General features: G+C 33.7%; 2 protein-coding genes across 5 annotated transcripts; one reads left to right on the forward strand and one right to left on the reverse strand.

Annotated features, from left to right (window-relative positions):
* Positions 1-6,089: 6,089 nt before the first annotated feature.
* Positions 6,090-6,868, forward strand: LOC111297971 (josephin-like protein). Its single transcript, XM_022892605.2, has one exon. It carries the CDS (start codon positions 6,344-6,346, stop codon positions 6,731-6,733), a length of 390 nt encoding a protein of 129 aa, XP_022748340.1. The 5' UTR covers positions 6,090-6,343; the 3' UTR covers positions 6,734-6,868.
* A 6,786-nt stretch (positions 6,869-13,654) lies between these two features.
* LOC111297098 (26S proteasome non-ATPase regulatory subunit 7 homolog A-like) lies at positions 13,655-16,474 on the reverse strand. Of its 4 annotated transcripts, XM_022891713.2 has the most exons (11): positions 16,168-16,470; positions 15,616-15,708; positions 15,400-15,481; positions 15,215-15,311; positions 14,953-15,028; positions 14,771-14,829; positions 14,640-14,695; positions 14,453-14,516; positions 14,300-14,357; positions 14,092-14,177; positions 13,655-14,002 (listed from the first exon to the last, which is right to left on the reverse strand). In XM_022891713.2, exons 1-11 carry the CDS (start codon positions 16,352-16,354, stop codon positions 13,937-13,939), a joined length of 924 nt encoding a protein of 307 aa, XP_022747448.1. In that variant the 5' UTR covers positions 16,355-16,470; the 3' UTR covers positions 13,655-13,936. The 4 variants fall into 4 exon arrangements, with proteins under 4 accessions (XP_022747448.1, XP_022747447.1, XP_022747449.1 ...); XM_022891712.2 differs by lacking the exons at positions 14,453-14,516; positions 14,640-14,695 and adding an exon at positions 14,517-14,639 and having other exon boundaries at positions 16,168-16,474; XM_022891714.2 differs by lacking the exons at positions 14,453-14,516; positions 14,640-14,695 and having other exon boundaries at positions 16,168-16,469.
* Between the last annotated feature and the right edge of the window lie 1,832 nt (positions 16,475-18,306).

Genomic DNA, 18,306 nt, shown 5'->3' on the forward strand with positions numbered 1-18,306 from the left:
ACGATGGCCTACGCCCTGCAGTATAAATTATAGCGGGAAGGTGTTTGAGTTGGCATTCTGAACAACTGAGGTAAGAATTGTATTTTGATTGGTCAATAAAGAATAAAATATTTGGTAAAGGAATCTAAAGAGCCTATGGAATTCGCAGAGAAGGAATATTCTCTTTAAACAGAAGACACAAATGAGAGAGTCCAAAGGAAGCTCCGCTGAGTATATGCCTTAATGTCAAAATGGATAGCGTCTGATCTGGCTCTTTCTTTCCTCAAACGGATCAATTTTCTAATTTTGCATATACGGGAACTCAATTATTTTATTTTTATTAATTTAATTAATTTTGTTTTATTCCAAAACTTTTAACAATAAGAAAAATTATCTCATCTCCAAGATCAAAACTAATGGTCAATCTGTTAGGCTAAAAGCCTCCAATCCAATCACACCAGCGGAAGTGAAATCAAATAATAGATCAAACACACAAGAGACAATAATTTAACGTGGTTCGGTCCAACTGATCTACATCCACGAATGAGAAAAAAGATCCACTAGTTGTAGAGAATTATAAACATACATCATATCATCAACCTCACTCAACAATCAATACTCATAAGACACTCACAATCTCCTCTAGTCCTATGGAGTATTCTCAACTCAAACAAACACAAACCCAAACCCTTGTGCACCCTTTCAACATAACCAAACACATACTCATATGCTCCTATACATCATACCTATGTGGACCCTCTCAATCTCCTCTAGTCCACTCACAAACAAACATACACACCCATAAGACGTAGAGCCCCAATACTCTTATGGGGTGTCTATCCCACAAAATCCTACAACTCTCTTACATTTTTTTCTCATACCTAACCGTGTAAAGACTTCACCTATTTATAACCAAACAAACTTGCCCATTAAGAATCCCTCTCTTCTTAGAATTCTTCTCCTGTAAGTTAAACTTGCCTATTACGAATCCCTTTCCTTTTAGAATTCTTCTATTGCAAGTCAAACTTACCTATTAAGAATCCTCTTTCTCTTGAAATTCTTCTTTTGCAAGTATTCTTGTCCATCAAGCAATATCTGACAAATCTCAAATAAATCTCTAACAAATCCCAAACAAATCTCTTATGGGATTTGAGTCATTATTCTCAACAATCTCCACCTTGACTCAAATTCCGTCAATCATCTATCTTTATGCTAGATATGCTTGGCTCCACCTACAATGAAAGTCTCACAATCATCTTCTCTTCTCTTGTGTCTTCACGCTTCATACAAACCAATCCTAAATCTTCAAAACTTAAACTCGAACTCTTCTCTTGAATCGAGCACTTCTGGACTTGCTTCTTCCATGTCTCAAATCATGCACTTCCCAAACCTTTAGCTCTTCTCACATTTCAAACTTTCAGCTCTTTCACATCTCGAACCTTCTACTTTTTTCACATCTTGAATCTTCAACTCTTTTCACGTTCAAACCTTCAGCTCTGATACCATTTGTTGGGGATCACCACAGCTCTGATACCACTTGTTGGGGAATACCACAGCTCTGATATCATTTGTTGGGCTAAAAGCCTCTAATCCAATCACACCAACGGAAGCGAAATCAAATAATAAATCAAACACACAAGAGACAATAATTTAACGTGATTCGGTCCAACTGACCTACATCCACGGATGAGAAAAAAGATCCACTAGTTATAGAGAATTACAAACATACATCATATCATCAACCTCACTTAAACAATCAATACTCATAAGACACTCTCAATCTCCTCTAGTCCTATGGAGTATTCTCAACCCAAACAAACACAAACCCAAACCCTTGTGCACCTTTTCAACATAACCAAACACATACTCATATGCTCTCATACATCATACCTATGTGGACCCTTTCAATCTCCTCTAGTCCACTCACAAACAAACATACACACCCATAAGACGTAGAGCCCTAATACTCTTATGGGGTATCTATCCCACAAAACCCTATAACTCTCTTACATTTTTTTCTCATACCTAACCGTGTAGAGACTTCACCTATTTATAACCAAACAAACTTGCCCATTAAGAATCCCTCTCTTCTTAGAATTCTTCTCCTATAAGTCAAACTTGTCTATTAAGAATTCCTTTTCTTTTAGAATTCTTCTATTGCAAGTCAAACTTACCTATTAAGAATTCTTTTTCTCTTGGAATTCTTCTTTTGCAAGTATTCTTGTCCATCAAGCAATATCTGACAAATCCCAAATAAATCTCTAACAAATCTCAAACAAATCTTTTATGGGATTTGAGTCATTATTTCTAACACAACCCATAAGATAATATACAAATCTTTTGAGATTTTACGAATTTATATATAAAAAAAATCATAAAAATTTAAACTTGAATGTTTTTTACTCATATTTTAAATTTTAATTACTTATGTCAATCTTATTTGTTAATTTAATTTAAATGATAACAGTAAAATATTTTTTATAAAATAATATTCGAATATTTAATTCTATAATTAATGTATATTCTTTCCTTAAGAGCATATATCAAAACTTTTTCTCAAATAAAAAATATGTAATTTAGGTTTCCTATTTGGATACGTCTACGTAGAATTCCCTAAAATTAAATTTCTTATGATTTGTCGAGCGGTCAAACGCGTGAACTTAACAATCTGCGTGGATCACAAACCTAAGGAAGCTTAAAAACTAAATGATTGCTTACTTTGGTAATGACATGTACACATAAGAAGAAAAATATTGATTAAATTTTTTTTCAAGATCAACATATTCCAAAAAGAGACTTTCTCATTGAATAATGAATTATTAATTTAATAATCTTAAAGTCAATTTTAAAATTATAGGTTTCGAACCTTAAATATTGTAATTCAAATTTAAAAAAAAAAAAAAGTTTTGTCATTGATACTTTTACGGCCATGGTTATTGATTTTTATAGGGTACATTTCTGGAATTTAGTCAGGAACATGTGATTAAAATGGCAGTGGCTGGTCCCATTTCAAACATAGAGGGTCAGGTCACACTTGCCATGGAAGGTGCCCTACTTCATCATCCTTGATGATTCTGACAGCTAAATGCAGTACCACAAATTGGCTTCTTTGTAAGTGATGATACTGGCTTTGATCTTTCCTTTTTCCTGCTCGTCTTTTGAATTTCACCGGAATAAAATAAAGAAATGACCTTTTTTTTTCGAGATCAACATAATACGAAGAGGCTTTGTCATCGATATGATTATTAATTTTTATTGGGTACATTTTTGGCAATTTGTTGGGAACATGTGATGAAAATGGCGTACATGGCTAGCATCTGCTTGTCCCATTTCAACAAAAAGGGTCACACAATTGCCATGGATGGGTCCTGTACAGCTCATATAGTACCTCAAATTGGCTTCTTTAGTGACGATACTAGCTTTGGCTTTTCCTTTTCCTGCTCGTTTTTTTTACTATAATCTATTCTGCCTGTAGATTAGATATATCAATTTTAAATATGATACAATAATATAAATAAAAAATATAAAAATAATATATTTTAAAATAAAAATTATAAATAAATTTAATAAAATAAAAAAAATATTTTATATTTTTATATAGACATAAATTATAATACATAATTTTTATATAAATATATAATATAAATATATAAATTTTTAATATTTTATAAATATTAATACATAAACTATCATATCTATATATAATAATTTAAGGGACAGAAACTGGAAATAACACACACATATATATAAATTTCTCATGGATTATTACATTACTTAAGTAATTATCGAGTTAGATTTCCATTTTACTTATTACTTGTTTGTTTATTTCTCAGCCTTCATTTACTGATATCAAATGTCAATTAGAGCAAAAAGAAGGCTATTTTAAAGTGTATAAATCAATGGTGATCATGATTACATTCCATGAATATACTTTCCTTTGCATGCTTTAATGCTTAAGATATGGTCGGTCGCAACCTAATAATTCATTGGTTCAGTTCAAATAGTATTTGTTTTTTGTTGTTTAGAACAATCTATTTTCAATCCTTTCTTATTAATGACCCAATCTTTAGAGGTTGAGCTTCTTGTTTGTCCAAAATAGTTATTCCCAAATTCCCAAATGGGCCAAACCAAATAGCTGAAAACCCTATTGCAATCCTAGTTTTATGTCCGTAAGATTAAGACCATTTGGATCTATTTCATGCTTGAATTTAACCAACATTAAGGCTTAAGCCTTAAGTCTTTAGAATTTAGCCCATTTTTTCTGGTCCAAAACTAAAGCCATAGCCTATAGCCTATAGGGAATAGGCTTTCCCGGACCCAAGAAGAAGAGCTGGAATGAAGCTTGAACTGGTCATTGCTTCACTGGGACAGGAAATATATGATGGAAAACAGGAAATGTCTAGCTGAATTGGTTCCGGTTTCACATCCGCTAAGGACCATAAAAAGAAGCATTTATGAATTAGTTTCATTCTTTGTCTCCTGGGACTATGAACTTATCGTTAATATCACATTCAAAGCCAAGTTTCGGTCCCAACAAATGAAGGCCAAAGCCACAAATTTTCTGCATGCATGGAGCTAATTTTCAACATTTTGATTTGAACTGATATTATTGCTTTGAAAATGTTGTTCGGGTGTTAATTCATGCTTATCTCACATAGAGAATTCAATACAGGGACTCAAAATTCTACAAAACTGTTTTTGGACCATAGAAGGAAGAAAATGACAATCAACCAGGCTCCTGCCCCACTTCTTAGATCGTAATCTTTTCTTTTTAGGTCATTTTGTTATATACATTAGCATTAGATTACGTAAGATAGCGACTCAACCCGGTTTGGCACTCCAATTTTATGAGTGAGATCCAAAGGCTAGCTTAGCTTAGCTTTAGCTCTATAATCTTACTATAGTGGTGTATTTGAATGAAGGCTAGCTTAGCTATATAATCAGGCAAGTAAGTCATCTGAGTGGCTGAGTCTCACTTTTGCTGCTTTCCCTTTAATTTTGCTCTGCATGCAAAAGCTTTTCTAACATGACTTCTTGATTACTTGACCAGGAATGCACTCCAATAGAGAAGCAAAACTGGGGCCTTGTCATAGCTCCCAGTCAAAAAAATCCCAGCAGGCAGCAAAATTCAACAGGAATTTTCTCCTGTCAAACAGGTGAAAAAAGGAAAAAGGGATGGTTGGTTTCCCTCATATTCACGCCAAAGCCCACAATCCCATATTCAAATAGATTCCCTCTTTCTCTCATTTCTTTTTCATATAGTAATGTATGTTTTCAAAAAATGGGCCAATCTCTTCAATTCTATTTCCAGAACAGAATCAAGATATGGCCAACAAAAGAAAAAAAAGTAGGCCCTAACAGCACCTCAAAAGCAACGCTGATAAGAAGAGTATCGAGTGCTTGTCTCCTTGTGTTCCCTTGCTAGTTACTGCTACTCTTTCTTTATTATTGACCAACCCTGCAATGCAAACCACTTTTCATTTTCACTCATTGCTTTCCTTTCCTAGGTTCAAATTCTTGCATCCACCTAACGTTCTTATTGTTATATTAAACCCCACATTTTATAAGTAGACCCACTTTTGCTTAAGTTGCTTGATCTCAGGTTTAATACTGTTTATATTTAGTAGTTTCTTTTTTTTTTTTTCAAAATATTTCTCTCTATGTATGTTTTTTAACATAAATATACATATATCAGAAGAAAAAAATAATGGTATTTGGAATAACAAAGGCTTTTAAACCAACATAAACAAGGGTAATTGATCAAGAATGCATTGATTCAGCTAATTTTAAAGTGAAATTTCACTCCAACTTTCTTGAATTCGGCCAAAAGAAGTTATGGGAAAGTCCATATGAATTCAATGAATTATGAACCAATCATGACAAACAATGACATCCTGTATTTGATGGGGAGTTTTGGCTTTCAATAATTAGTGAAGATAAACAGCAATTATATATACATTCAAATACGCCAGGTGCATGGCTCATGCACGTATATATTATATGTGAAATTTTGGAATGCTAAGTTGAAAAGGGGCGTTGGTTTAGCCAAAGGTTTAATAATTGGCCATGCAGTCAACATCTTTGAACAAGAATATGCTCACTCACAAATTAATTCTACTGCCAATTACTCGTATCAATGACATATCCCATCCTATCCCTTGTTTCAGTATCTTCTTTTTCCTTTTCAGTTTTCACTTTAGTCACAATAATTCATCAATAAATACCCCTAAAACCTTACCAACTGCCCTTCTTCCTTGTTCACACATCAGAACTTATCTTTTCCTATCTATTTTTCCATTTCTCAATCTCACCAGGAGGAACCAAAATTCCTTTCAAAGGAACTGATCTCTTCCCAAAGTCTAGAATGTCAAGAACAAGCAAGCGAGTGAGTTTCAGTCCTGATGTCAACGAAAGGCCAACGATCTTTCTGAAACATGGAGGCAGTGGCAGAACAAGAGGTAACAGAAGAAGGGTCGTTGTTGGGATTTTTTCGTTTAGGCTTATCGAAAGCTCAAGAATTTCACCAGCAAGATTGTTGAGGCGTATTGGAGCTAAATTTGCAACAGCGTTGCGTTTTGTATCCATTCGACAGAACTCTTCGCATAGGGTTTCTTCTTCCAATCTGCCAAGGTCACGATCTCTGGCTGAATCTATTGACTCTCATCGTGCTGAAGCTATAGAAGATTGCATCGAGTTCCTGAATTCTTCTTCATCTTTGTCAAGATCAAACTCGGTTTCTACATGTTCTTGCTAGAATTGGAATCCTGGGAAAGAAAATATGTAAATGAAAGGGAAAACAAAAGGTATTATATATAACTCATTGATCATTTAATTTCCACTATTACATGTAGAAAAATACATGCGGAAAGCAATTGAATCTTACATCCAGTTTCTGTTCATTACTTGATTCAGTTTAATCTCAATCATAGAGAATAATTGCATTATAATTTAACATCAAGAAAAAAGATCCAACACATGAACTTTATGCAATTTTATTATGCCATGCCCTGATTTCACCGGGCAATTAGGTAGTCATTAATGGAGAAACCCCATATGTATCACGGAAACGAACCATTCCATGCCTGGGCCACAGTAGAGGGTTGGGCCTGAACAAATTTTCAAAAGAAAAGTCACTGTCGGGACCGCAGATGAAAGGCGAAAGCTCAACCAAATATCCCTCTCGGTTTCTCGTTTGTTTTGCTTCTTTGAATCTGAATGATAGGAGTGCGACTATAGTTTGCATCGTTCATACAAAGATTTATGTATCTAGTTCTTTGATAGTTCTAAATCGTTTCGGAGTGCTGAGTGAATTTTTGAGTAAAAAAATTCTAGCAGTTTCATAAAATAAAGAACTCTTATAATATACTATGGGCTTATATAAGTAAAAAAATTCTACTTTCTATAAGAAAAGGGAAGGGAGAAGACTACTGAACTCTTACAAAATTAAAAGTATTCATTGTTTGGAACAAGATGCCACAAAAGGATTATAAGATGATTGATAGTTTAAGGGACAGACAGACACTTACGAGATACTGTGCTCTACTTTCTTTTCCTAGAAAGAATAATGAGAAAAAACATAGTAGTATAAAACAAGAACAATACATCGGACATGAATCAATAAACATAACAACATAAAAGTAATATATCATAATAAATCTAAAATAATAGACAATAATCAACAATCAACAACGCAGAAAAAATAAAGCATACAAGATTTACGTGAAAAATCCTGAGAGAAAAATCACGAACCACAAAAAAAAAAACTCAACTATCAAATAATGGATATACAAAATTTTTTTCAAGCTAAAACTAGAGCTAATTAACAACTAAAGAGATAATTGGAGAAATCTCACCAAATAGGTAACTTAACAAATACATCATGAATTTATTTCTAAAGAGCTTCAAACCCGATCTTCATCGTTCAAAATGTGAAACTCTGAATTATAAACTTACTGACAAAATTTCAGCTCAATCGGATCATGAATCGACTTTCGTTCAACCAACTCTCTTTTTTCCCTTTTCTCTCTATTTTCCTAGCTACTTTTTTCCCCTTCTTTTGGTTTGTGGTGTCACCTTTTTTTATTAAATAGCTAGGGTTCTATGTAAAAAAAAAGACCAAGGTTCATGGCTTTTGATTGGTCCAAACCCAACTACATAGAGTTAGACCTCACTTTCCTAACAATCTTCCCCTCCAGCCCCATTAGAAGGAGATTCATCACCATTGCAATTTCATTTAGAATTTGCCTTGGCCAAGGAACCTATTCCGATCAAGTTATTGTAGAACTCAAGCTTCTCCCTTGAAAGTATCTTAGTCAACATATTTGCTATATTCTCCTCAATATAAAATTTTTTCAATAGCACCTATTATTCTTCAATCACCGAACGTAACCAATGATATTTAACATCAATATGCTTCGTTTTAGTATAGTACATGATATTTTTACTCAAATCTAAAGTACTTTGGCTATCACAAAGTATCACATACTATTTTTGATTCAACCCTAATTCAACAAGAAAATATTTCATCCTAAGTATTTTTTTACCTACTTCGATTACTGCAATATACTTTGTTTCTGTAGATAAAGCAACACACTTTTATAACTTAGACTACCAAGATATATCTTCTCTTGCAAAAGTGAACAAATATAGTAGATTTTTTACCATCAAGATCACCCGCTATGTCAGCATTAATAAATCTTTTTAGAACTAGTTATGAAACTTTATAACTCAAGCATATTTTTGAAGTGCCCCTCAAATATCTGAAAAGCTATTTCACTGCTTTCTAATGAACTTTTCCCGGATTATAAAAAAATTTGTTCATTATACCAACTGCATGAATAATGTTAAGCCATGTACAAATCATAAGATACAACAAAGAAACGACTGTAGAAGAATAAAGAATACCAGACATAGCTACTTATTCTTCCTTAGTTATCAGACAAGATTTCTTACTCAGATAAAAATAGTTAGCAAGTATACTGCTAACTAATTTAGCATATTACGTGTTGAATCTGTTAAGCACCCGTTCAACATATTTTTTCTGTGACAACCATAGCTTTCCAGCTCTTATATCTTAGATAATGTTCATACCGAGAATTTACTTTACTGGATCTAAATCTTTCATGTCAAAGGATTTAAATGATTATTCTTTTAACCTACGAATCATACCAACATCTTGTCCCATAATCAACCCATCATCAACATATAATAAAAGAATAATGAAATTACCATCACGAAATTTTTTGACATATACACAAAGATCCGTTGTCATTTTGTTTTAGATATGGCTCACCATAAAAGAATTAAACTTTTTGTACTACTATTATGAAGCTTGTTTCAAGCCATACAAGTTTTTCTTCAATTTACAAACTAAGTGCTCTTTCCCTTTCACATCAAAAGCTCAGGCTTATTCATATAAATGTCTTCTTGTAAGTTACCATATAAGAATACAGTGTTAAGATCAAGTTGCTCAAGCTTAATATTCAAACTAGCTGCTAATCTCAATACAACTCAAATGAAACTCATTTTCACAACTGGAAAATTTTTTTTATCAAAATCGATGCTTGATTTCTAAGAAAAATCTTTCACCATCAATGGAGCTTTATACTTCATTAGCTTGTCACCATTTTTTTTCAATTTGAACACCCATTTATTTTTTAACGACCTTTTCCATTTTGAAAGTTTAAAAAGATCATATGTATCATTTTTTCGTAATGATTCCATCTTTTCTTTCATTATTTTTAACCAGTGCTTTTTATCCAAAATTGCATGCACATCTTGAAAGCTCTCTAACTCTTTCTCACTGGTAACTAAAATAAAATTTGAATTGAGATACCTAGTAAATGACCCGTGCTCTTTAGTAGATCTCTTAAGCTGAGACTCTACACCACTTGATGCTGAAAGTAACTCCCCCTGCTCAATACTCTTTGGTGGAAATAATTGCTCTCCTTGCTAAAAACTAATTGCATATGGCTCATCATTAATTGTGGCTGGCTCATTCATATCCTCAAGTTCTATCTTTTGCTCATTTTCACCATCTGTGGCTCTTCCTTGTGAAATTTCTATCAGTGTTGAAACATTATACTTAACAGTAACTCGTGCAGTCTTTTTATTTTTCTTAAGGTTTGCTATGATTTTTTTTTTTATGGAAGACCATATCTTTGCTTCTAACTATCTTTTTCTTTATTGGATCATATACCTTGTAGCAAAATTTTTCATTACCATATCCTACAAACACACATTATGTGACTTTACTATCAAGCTTTAATTTTTGCTCTTTTGACACATGCATGAATGTTTTATACTTAAAATTTTTTAAGTGAGAATATAAAGTATCTTTCCCTATCTATACTTTTTTTAAAATGTTAAAGCCTAAAGGAACTAATGGTGATCTATTAAGCAAATAACAACCTGTGTTGACTGCTTTACCCTATAATGACTTTGGTAATTTTATCATCCTCAATATACATCTGACTTTTTTCACAATGGTGCAGTTTATCCTTTTAGCTACATTATTATGCTACAGTGTTTCAGATTCTGTCATCTCATGCTTGATTTAATACGTTGAACAGTACTATTCAAAGTCTTTGAATGTGTATTCTCTACCATTATCAGTCTGAATACACTTCAAAGGCATTATTGTCATCTTTTCTACCATCGCATAAAACTTATGAAAATACTGTAATACCTGACTTTTATTTTTTAACATATACACTCAAGTCTTACATAAAGCATCATTAATAAAAGTAATAAAATACTTGCTACCACCTAATGACTCGCCTCAATGAAATCACATACGTTAGAATAAATCAATTCTAATCTATTTTTTTTCTTTGAGAACTCTTACGAAAAAAAACCCTATGATACTTATCAAATAAACAATGATCATATGAATCAAGAGTATACTTTTAATTAATGGAATGAGAGACTACTTTGTCAAAACTTGTAACCCTTTATCACTCATGTGTGCTAGTTTTTTATGCTATAAGTTTGTTGAAGCATCATCTCAACGACATTTAACTGGTTGCTGTTCAGTTACATCCATATCTTATACATTGTACAACATAATTTTTCTCTTGCAACTACCATAGATTTTTTTTAGAAGCTTTTATTGTTCATTCTTTTATCGACTCTCATATCCTTCCTTATCAAGGACATTAATAGCAAGTAAGTTCATTCTCATATTTGAAATGTATCTAACATCCCTCAAAGTCAACATGCAGCCCATACTAGTTTGTACAATAATATCACTAATCCAAACAATATATGACACACTCTTATTTTTCATCTTGGTGTAATCAAAATCTCTTACTTTGTAAATTGTAAATAACTCTCTTTTAAGAATACAATGATATGCCATTCATATGTTGACTATCTACTCAATACTAGAATCACTAACATTATTACAATTATCATGTGTATAAATTAAAGTAACTGAATCACTATTTGAATTCATTACTGCAAAATTATCATCATCCGAACCATCATCCGAACTCACTCTTGCTTCAAGATTTTATAGTATCATTTTATATGACCCACTTTACTATAATAGAAGCACTTCACTTTATTTTTGAACTTAGATCTATATTTAGACTTACTATGACCTTTTGAGTTTTAACCTATATCGATGTTTCTACCTTTATTCTCTGTGATCGAAGTTTGATTCTCAAGGTCTGAATCTTTTCGCCTTACTTTTTCATTAAGCATACTGTCTTTTACTATCTCCAATATCATTTTATAGTCAAGAGCTGAATTAAGAATAGTCATAACTAAAGTATTTCAGTTGTCTAGCAATGAACTTAAAAGAAATAATGACTCCATTTCATCATCCATCTTAAGCTCTATAGTAGTCATCTGATGAAAATCACTCAAGTGCTCTGTAATCGATCGTCCATCTTTGTACTGTAAAGTTGTAAGCTTTTTAACAAACATAACTTTATTCATACATATTTTTCTCTTATACAATACTGTTAATGTTTTTCAAACAGTGTAAGCATGTGTCTCTTACACTACTTGATGGAACATGCTAATATCAACCTATTTTTTTATTATAGCCAAAGTCTGTCTACCTAACTTCTTTCAGCTTTCATATTTTATATCTGCTAGTTTAGCTGAATCACCCAATACTGACTCATACAAATCTTTGTAATATAAATGATCTTTCATCATAGGCTTCTAAATTGAATAATTTGATGCTATCAATTTTATCATGAAACCTATATCACCCTTAATGATCTCAAATAGAATTCACTTTTGTCTCGGGTTGCTTCTGTATCAATGTTTCAAAATAACTATCGCTTTGATACTACTTGTTGGGCCTGAAACAATAAACACAACAACACAGAAGCAATATATCGTAATAAACCTAAAGTAATAGATAATAATCAACAACATAAAAAAAATAAAGCACACTAAGATTTACATGAAAAATTTTCTAATATAGAGAAAAAAATTACGGACTACCAAAAAAAAACTTCACTATCAAATAATGGATATACAAAAATTTTTTTCTAGCTAAAACTAAAGTTAATCAATAACTAGAGATATAATTGAAGAAATTTCATCAAATAGGTGACTTGACAAATACATCATGAATTTGTTTCAAGAAAGCTTTAAACTCGAACTTCATTTTTCAGAATGTAAAACTCTGAATCATAAATCTACTGACAAAATTTCAATTCAATCAAATCACGAATCGACTTCCGTTAAACTAACTCTCTTTTCTCTTTTTTCTTTTTATTTTCCTGGCTTCATTTTTTCCTTTCTTTTGGTTTGCGACGCCACATTCTTTTATTAAGTAGCTAGAGTTTTATATAAAAAAAAAAAAAAATTAAAGCTCATGACCTTTGATTAGACGAAACCCCTGAACTCCACTTTCCTAACACAATAATCATCGTCTCTCCGTTAATAACTCCATATCATTATGGAATTATCCATTTCTTAATATATCCATCCAAAGAAAGCTTTTCAAGGAATCGGATACCATGACTGGAAGCTTTCTTCATTTCAAGATCTCTTTTACAAGGAAGAGCAACAGGGGGCTGGACAGGATCCAAGCTCTGTAAATTCCGTCAGCAACTTTCAGTAGTGGATATGAACGGTCGGAGTCATAACCACTTGGGTCCCTGCAAGCTAAAAATGGGATATAAACCTTGTTCGGCCCTTCTAACCATCCACTACGGCTATCTGCCATCTGATTAAAGGAAATATGAAAATACTATAAATCTTTTATTAAAGAAGGAGAATTATCCAAGTATCACAAAATCTTAACAACTAGTATGGATTTCAAACAAGTTAATCATAAAATATAGGGGTATCTTAGGAAACACATTATTTGAATGTCGGAGCCCGTTATTGCCTCGCTATTTTCTGGGTTTCTGGAGTAGGGAATGGGCCGTGATAAATAAGTTGGGGATGTATATTCGAAAGGGCTGTTTTTACAGTTTTTCCCAGATTAATTCTTCTTCATCCAGGATCTCCCACGAACCAATCTATCAATGCATGTTAAATTCTAAAGGGCTGTTCAAAATGCAAGGTAGTAGCAAGATTCAAGTAGAATGCAGCCCCATTGAGGAAGATATAATTTCGATCTAACACTTCAATTGCATGTGTCACAGGTTCTTTTTTAACAATATGATAAAGAAATATGCAAATAAAGAGTTTCGAAACCATGGCAGAACAAAAAAGAAAAACACAGCTGCATAAGCAGTGTCCAAAACTCAAATGCTTGATTCGACATATTGTATGACACAAATGGATATGCAATTCATTACTAGTCTACAGTTGTATGAAAAACAATGAGATTGAAAACTCTCAAGTTTGGAGCTTGGTTATCTCTGATTGAGAACTTTGAAGAATACAAAATCTCAAGAATGAGGGCCCTAGGTAAGGTGCCACCAACATATGCTCAAGCTTTTGTCATGACTGAAACTCCAAGCAATACAGATGATATTCAGCTTCAACTAGCAGCTTGGATGGTTGCTGGCTTTGCATCCTCAGCTTTCTCATGTTCTTTGTTTAGCATCTGAAAACCAAAATTTGCCAGTCAAAACCCCATCCACATGCTTCAGCATGGTTTAAATATAACAGGGAAATCAGGAGTGAGTTTCTCACCTTGTTATTGATCAAGTTATGGAGTGCAATGACACTTCGAATGAGAGATGACAGATATATAACCAACATCATATCATTCGTTTTTACTGCACAATAAGCGGAGAATGTGGATCAATGAACTTCAAAAGTTAACAGATATCCCTATCAAATCAGAAAGAACATGAGTGTTGTCACAAATTTTGGTATATGCATGGTTAATTTGTATTACCTGCAAAAGCCTTGATTAATTCATTTACATTTAGGTTTGGCAGCAAGTTGAACACATCCTGCAGTTTTAACATGGTAGAACACAAGTAAGGCAGACAGGTATAATCTGGATAAGGTATAACCGGGCAAATAATGTCCAGGGGATGAAATTTACGCAGTCAAGAATTAAAGACTTAAAATTCATAAGTTCCAAATGCTTTCCACTCAAAGCAGTTAACCTGTAAATGGTAAAGTATTTCATGATTCAGAGGAAGCTTCTCATCAATAACAAGATCAAGGTAAGCACGTATCTCTTGCAACCTTGCATCCAAACCCTTCAAAGCTGTGAGTTTTCCACTGACCTGTGCATAAGACCAAGATGTATGCATACACTTCCCTTCTCATTGTTCAAATCCAACTTCCATGAAAGTAAAAGCTTTAATTATCAAATTAATTAGAATTGACAATGACAATTAAGAAGAAAGAAAGAAACCTCAGTTGCAAGTGTACTAATGGTTGCATCCTTTACATCCCTGAGCAAGTGTTCTACTCCTGTTGATGGGTGAAAAAGAGTAATTGATAACAAAATTAATGGTCAAGAAATCCATTCAAGTAGCATCTTAACCACAACGGTAATTTCCTAAGAAGATAACCAAATTGAATCTAATGACATACCGATCTCCTCAACTTCATGAGCAGCAATTTCTGAAGGAACGTGAACAAAAACCTTTTGGCTCTTTTGAGTAGCATTCTGCAACATTAAAGGCATATAAGTTTCAATGCCCACCAATTACGAACTAAAGGTGGCAGCTTCTTGGAAAAGATTATTGTTACTTGCAGTCCCATTAACATCCAAATGACTGCCTGTCTGCCTCAAAGTTAAGCCCATCTCTCCATCCCACAAAAGAAAAAATGATGCATCAAAAAATTATTCTACCTCCTTAACCTCTTCAACATCATAGTAGGACTTGGTGGGTATCCCCAACTCCTTAGGTTGGACATCAATAATGACCAAGACAGGATTTGGGACATAGCTACAACACCAAAAGCACTTGATTAAAAGAATGAACTCCAAAAAGAAGTTAAATGCTGCATAAAAGATGACAATTACTAGAATCTTACTTGTGGAATAATCTGTGAATGTCTAGATCATTTTCCCGTAATTTTGGGCCAGTACTATACCAACCAACTACATGCTCCTTGGCTGCAACAATTATCATAGGTTCACATATCCAGAGATAAAGAAAATCACTTCCCCACAGCCAAAACAAGAAAGGAGAGAGAATAAATAAACTAAAACCAGCAAAATTGTTTACTCTAGGATAAGACAATAATCACCATTAATCCTTTTGAACATCGAAAACATTGATTCATGGTAGTTGTGGTCAAGGAACCATATAGTGGGGTCCTTCTCATCTTCCTCAAAAGGCACTGAAAATTCAACATTCTACCATTTAGATATGAATAATAACGAGCAAGCAAGCGTTAACACAAGCTTAATAAAAAGAAACTAAAATATCAATGAATGAGACTGGTCCCGGCATTTCATCAAACACTTCTATAATTGCACCTACTTTAATAACATACATGTTCTCGTCTTCATTTTCAAAAATTCAACCAAAAAAAGGAAACTTTAGTTCAAGAAACCCAACAAATTACCTTCAATTCAAACTCAACATTTTGAACTAAAAACCTAAAACCCAAAATTTATTCTCAATAACCTAAATTAACAATTATAATTCAACTCAAATGTCAAATCAATCAGCGATCGAGCAAAGGTAAGAGCATAAGATTTCACTGAACAGCATTTATTACAGCAATAAAAACGAATCAGATCTATAAGGAAATTCCAAGAAATCAAAGAGAAAAAAGAAAAACAAAGGGTAGAACCTGCGTAGCTGCTGGTGACGTCAACGGTGCCTTTGAAGGAGGTGCCAAGGAGGACTCCAACGACGCGCTTGCGCGTGTCTTTAGCAACGCGATTGTAGTTGTCGACGATGCTGAGGAGAACCAAAGGGTGGACTATCACCTTCTCTATCGGCCGACTCGATATTTGCTGAGTTTTTATCACGTCCATTTTTATTTTTCTTTTTCTACGATTTTTTTTCTCTTGATTTCTCCGTGCAAAACTCTGAGCCTTTTCTTCTTGCTTTACTTTGTTTTCTTCTCGATTGAGTTTCTTACAGCACGGGAAACCAACCTGAACGCGAATTTGTACCGAGGCGTTTCACCGTTATAATTTTTTCCACGTGGCATCCAAATTTTCTTTTTCTTTTTTTTTTGGGTCTTTAAATTAAGAATCATGGGCCCAATTTAAGGAGGCTTACCTATTGGGCAGGTGAAAAAGGACCTTTTTCTTTGTTGGCTGATTCGTCAATGGATATGGACTCTTCATTCTTAACATTTCATATTGGGCTTGTTTGAATCCCATTGTTGGACCCAGTCCCTCTTGTTGGCCTATTTAGGTCTGTCCATTTATATGGTCTTATTAGTGCTCCAGTCCCAAATAGATGGGCCAATTTGAAGCCCATCTCAGAATAGAAAGCCGAATTTTCAATTGTTAGTTTAGAACAGGCCTGGCCCATCTTACATTCCATTTCCAATTTTCCAGATTCCAAGGCTCTCCTGTGGGAGAATCCACTATGCAGTTTTCCTGTTGACTTTGCCAGGAACCTGTTTGCATATCCAAATCTTCAATGCAGCTTCGTGTGGGTTCGCTGATGTCTGCCACGAACAATCCAATCCATTCGTGCAATGAGAATAGGGAGGCAAATGATAGTGGAAAGAGAATTGAGGCGGAAAAAAAAGCTGAGGGAAAAAAAAAGGACAATGAAGTTGGAAGAAATTAATACACATTGAACATGGAGTTTTTTTCTTTCTTTTAGACAGAAAAAACATTTACTTGAAACTAGAAAAAGACTTGCCATCAGGTATTCTTTTTCAGTGCATTCCTCCAATGTTGAGGAGATATATCAGCTTAGGATTTCCATTTGAGCTGGTTCACATGCACATGCAACAATTGAAAAGCGTAGGTCATGAATGCCACTATTTGTTGTTAGCAAAGAAAAACAAAAAAGAACCTTTAGTTTGTTCCAAGGAACTCTCAAAGCTAAGTCAATTACATCCTTCAAAAAAAATTTTAATGTCTATCTAGTAAACACCCTGTCTCCAGCCATTGGCTCATGTGTCTCACGAACTTTTTCTAGCGTGTGGAGCCATTACTACTACCAGGTCTCGCAGAAGCTCTCTTTGTACTCAACAATAATAATGGAAACCAAGGTATCCTTAAGTCAAAAAGATGCCAACAAATTCGATGGTGCCTATACTCTGAAGGGAAATCGTATTGAAAAATAATCATTTGATAATCATTTTGATTGGATTCAATCCAAGGGTCTTCAAAAATCTCAAGATTCCACCTCCAAAGAGAATTCTGAAATAGCACCAGCATGTAAGGACAGTTGGTTTACAAAAACTAGATGAAAAACATGGCCTGGAAAAGTTTGGGAGTACTTCAGATTGATTCAAGTCAAGATCTTTCATTTCGAGTTTGTTCGGACGGTATAAAATAGTACGACTATAAATCAAAGCATTAGCAAATTGTGAAGTTAAGCCAGGGCATCGATTGTTGTTCATTAGCCTAAACTGGCATTCCATCTGTCAAGCTGACAAGATTATTATCATTATTATTAGCAATTGTAACAAAGATATTAAACGAGAAATGTTACCAGAAGACAATAACACACGCGGCCAGCCCTTCCATTTTCTACATATGGCAATTCATGAAAGGGAGTGATTTGTTGGGCAGCTGTCTTGTGTCACGTGACTAGCACGAGGGGTCCCCTTCTCGAATGTCTGTCTTCGGAACTTCCAAATAATTAAACATGCACCTTCCCCCATCTTCCTCAGTTCATATTATCCTCATTAAGTCATTGAAAACGCCATTAATGTCTGACATTTGACAAGCTATGAAACTTATACACCGGCATTTTTGCCCCTCTAAATGGAGATAAGATTACATTAAAAATTGCC

Source organism: Durio zibethinus, chromosome 12, assembly GCF_047325235.1.
Source record: "Durio zibethinus cultivar Kanyao isolate XHJ-2024 chromosome 12, ASM4732523v1, whole genome shotgun sequence".
In the NCBI taxonomy this organism is placed as follows: domain Eukaryota; kingdom Viridiplantae; phylum Streptophyta; class Magnoliopsida; order Malvales; family Malvaceae; genus Durio; species Durio zibethinus.

What these genes read in the sequence shown, in the direction of transcription:
- LOC111297971 (XM_022892605.2), top strand. Translation starts at nt 6,344, where the DNA reads ATGTCAAGAACAAGCAAGCGAGTGAGTTTCAGTCCTGATGTCAACGAA.
- LOC111297098 (XM_022891712.2), bottom strand. Translation starts at nt 16,354, where the DNA reads ATGGACGTGATAAAAACTCAGCAAATATCGAGTCGGCCGATAGAGAAG. An exon ending in CGTCACCAGCAGCTACGCAG is followed by an intron (nt 15,709 to 16,167) that starts GTTCTACCCTTT and finishes TTGAATTTTCAG; the next exon opens with TGCCTTTTGAGGAAGATGAG. An exon ending in GATGTTCAAAAGGATTAATG is followed by an intron (nt 15,482 to 15,615) that starts GTGATTATTGTC and finishes TAATTGTTGCAG; the next exon opens with CCAAGGAGCATGTAGTTGGT.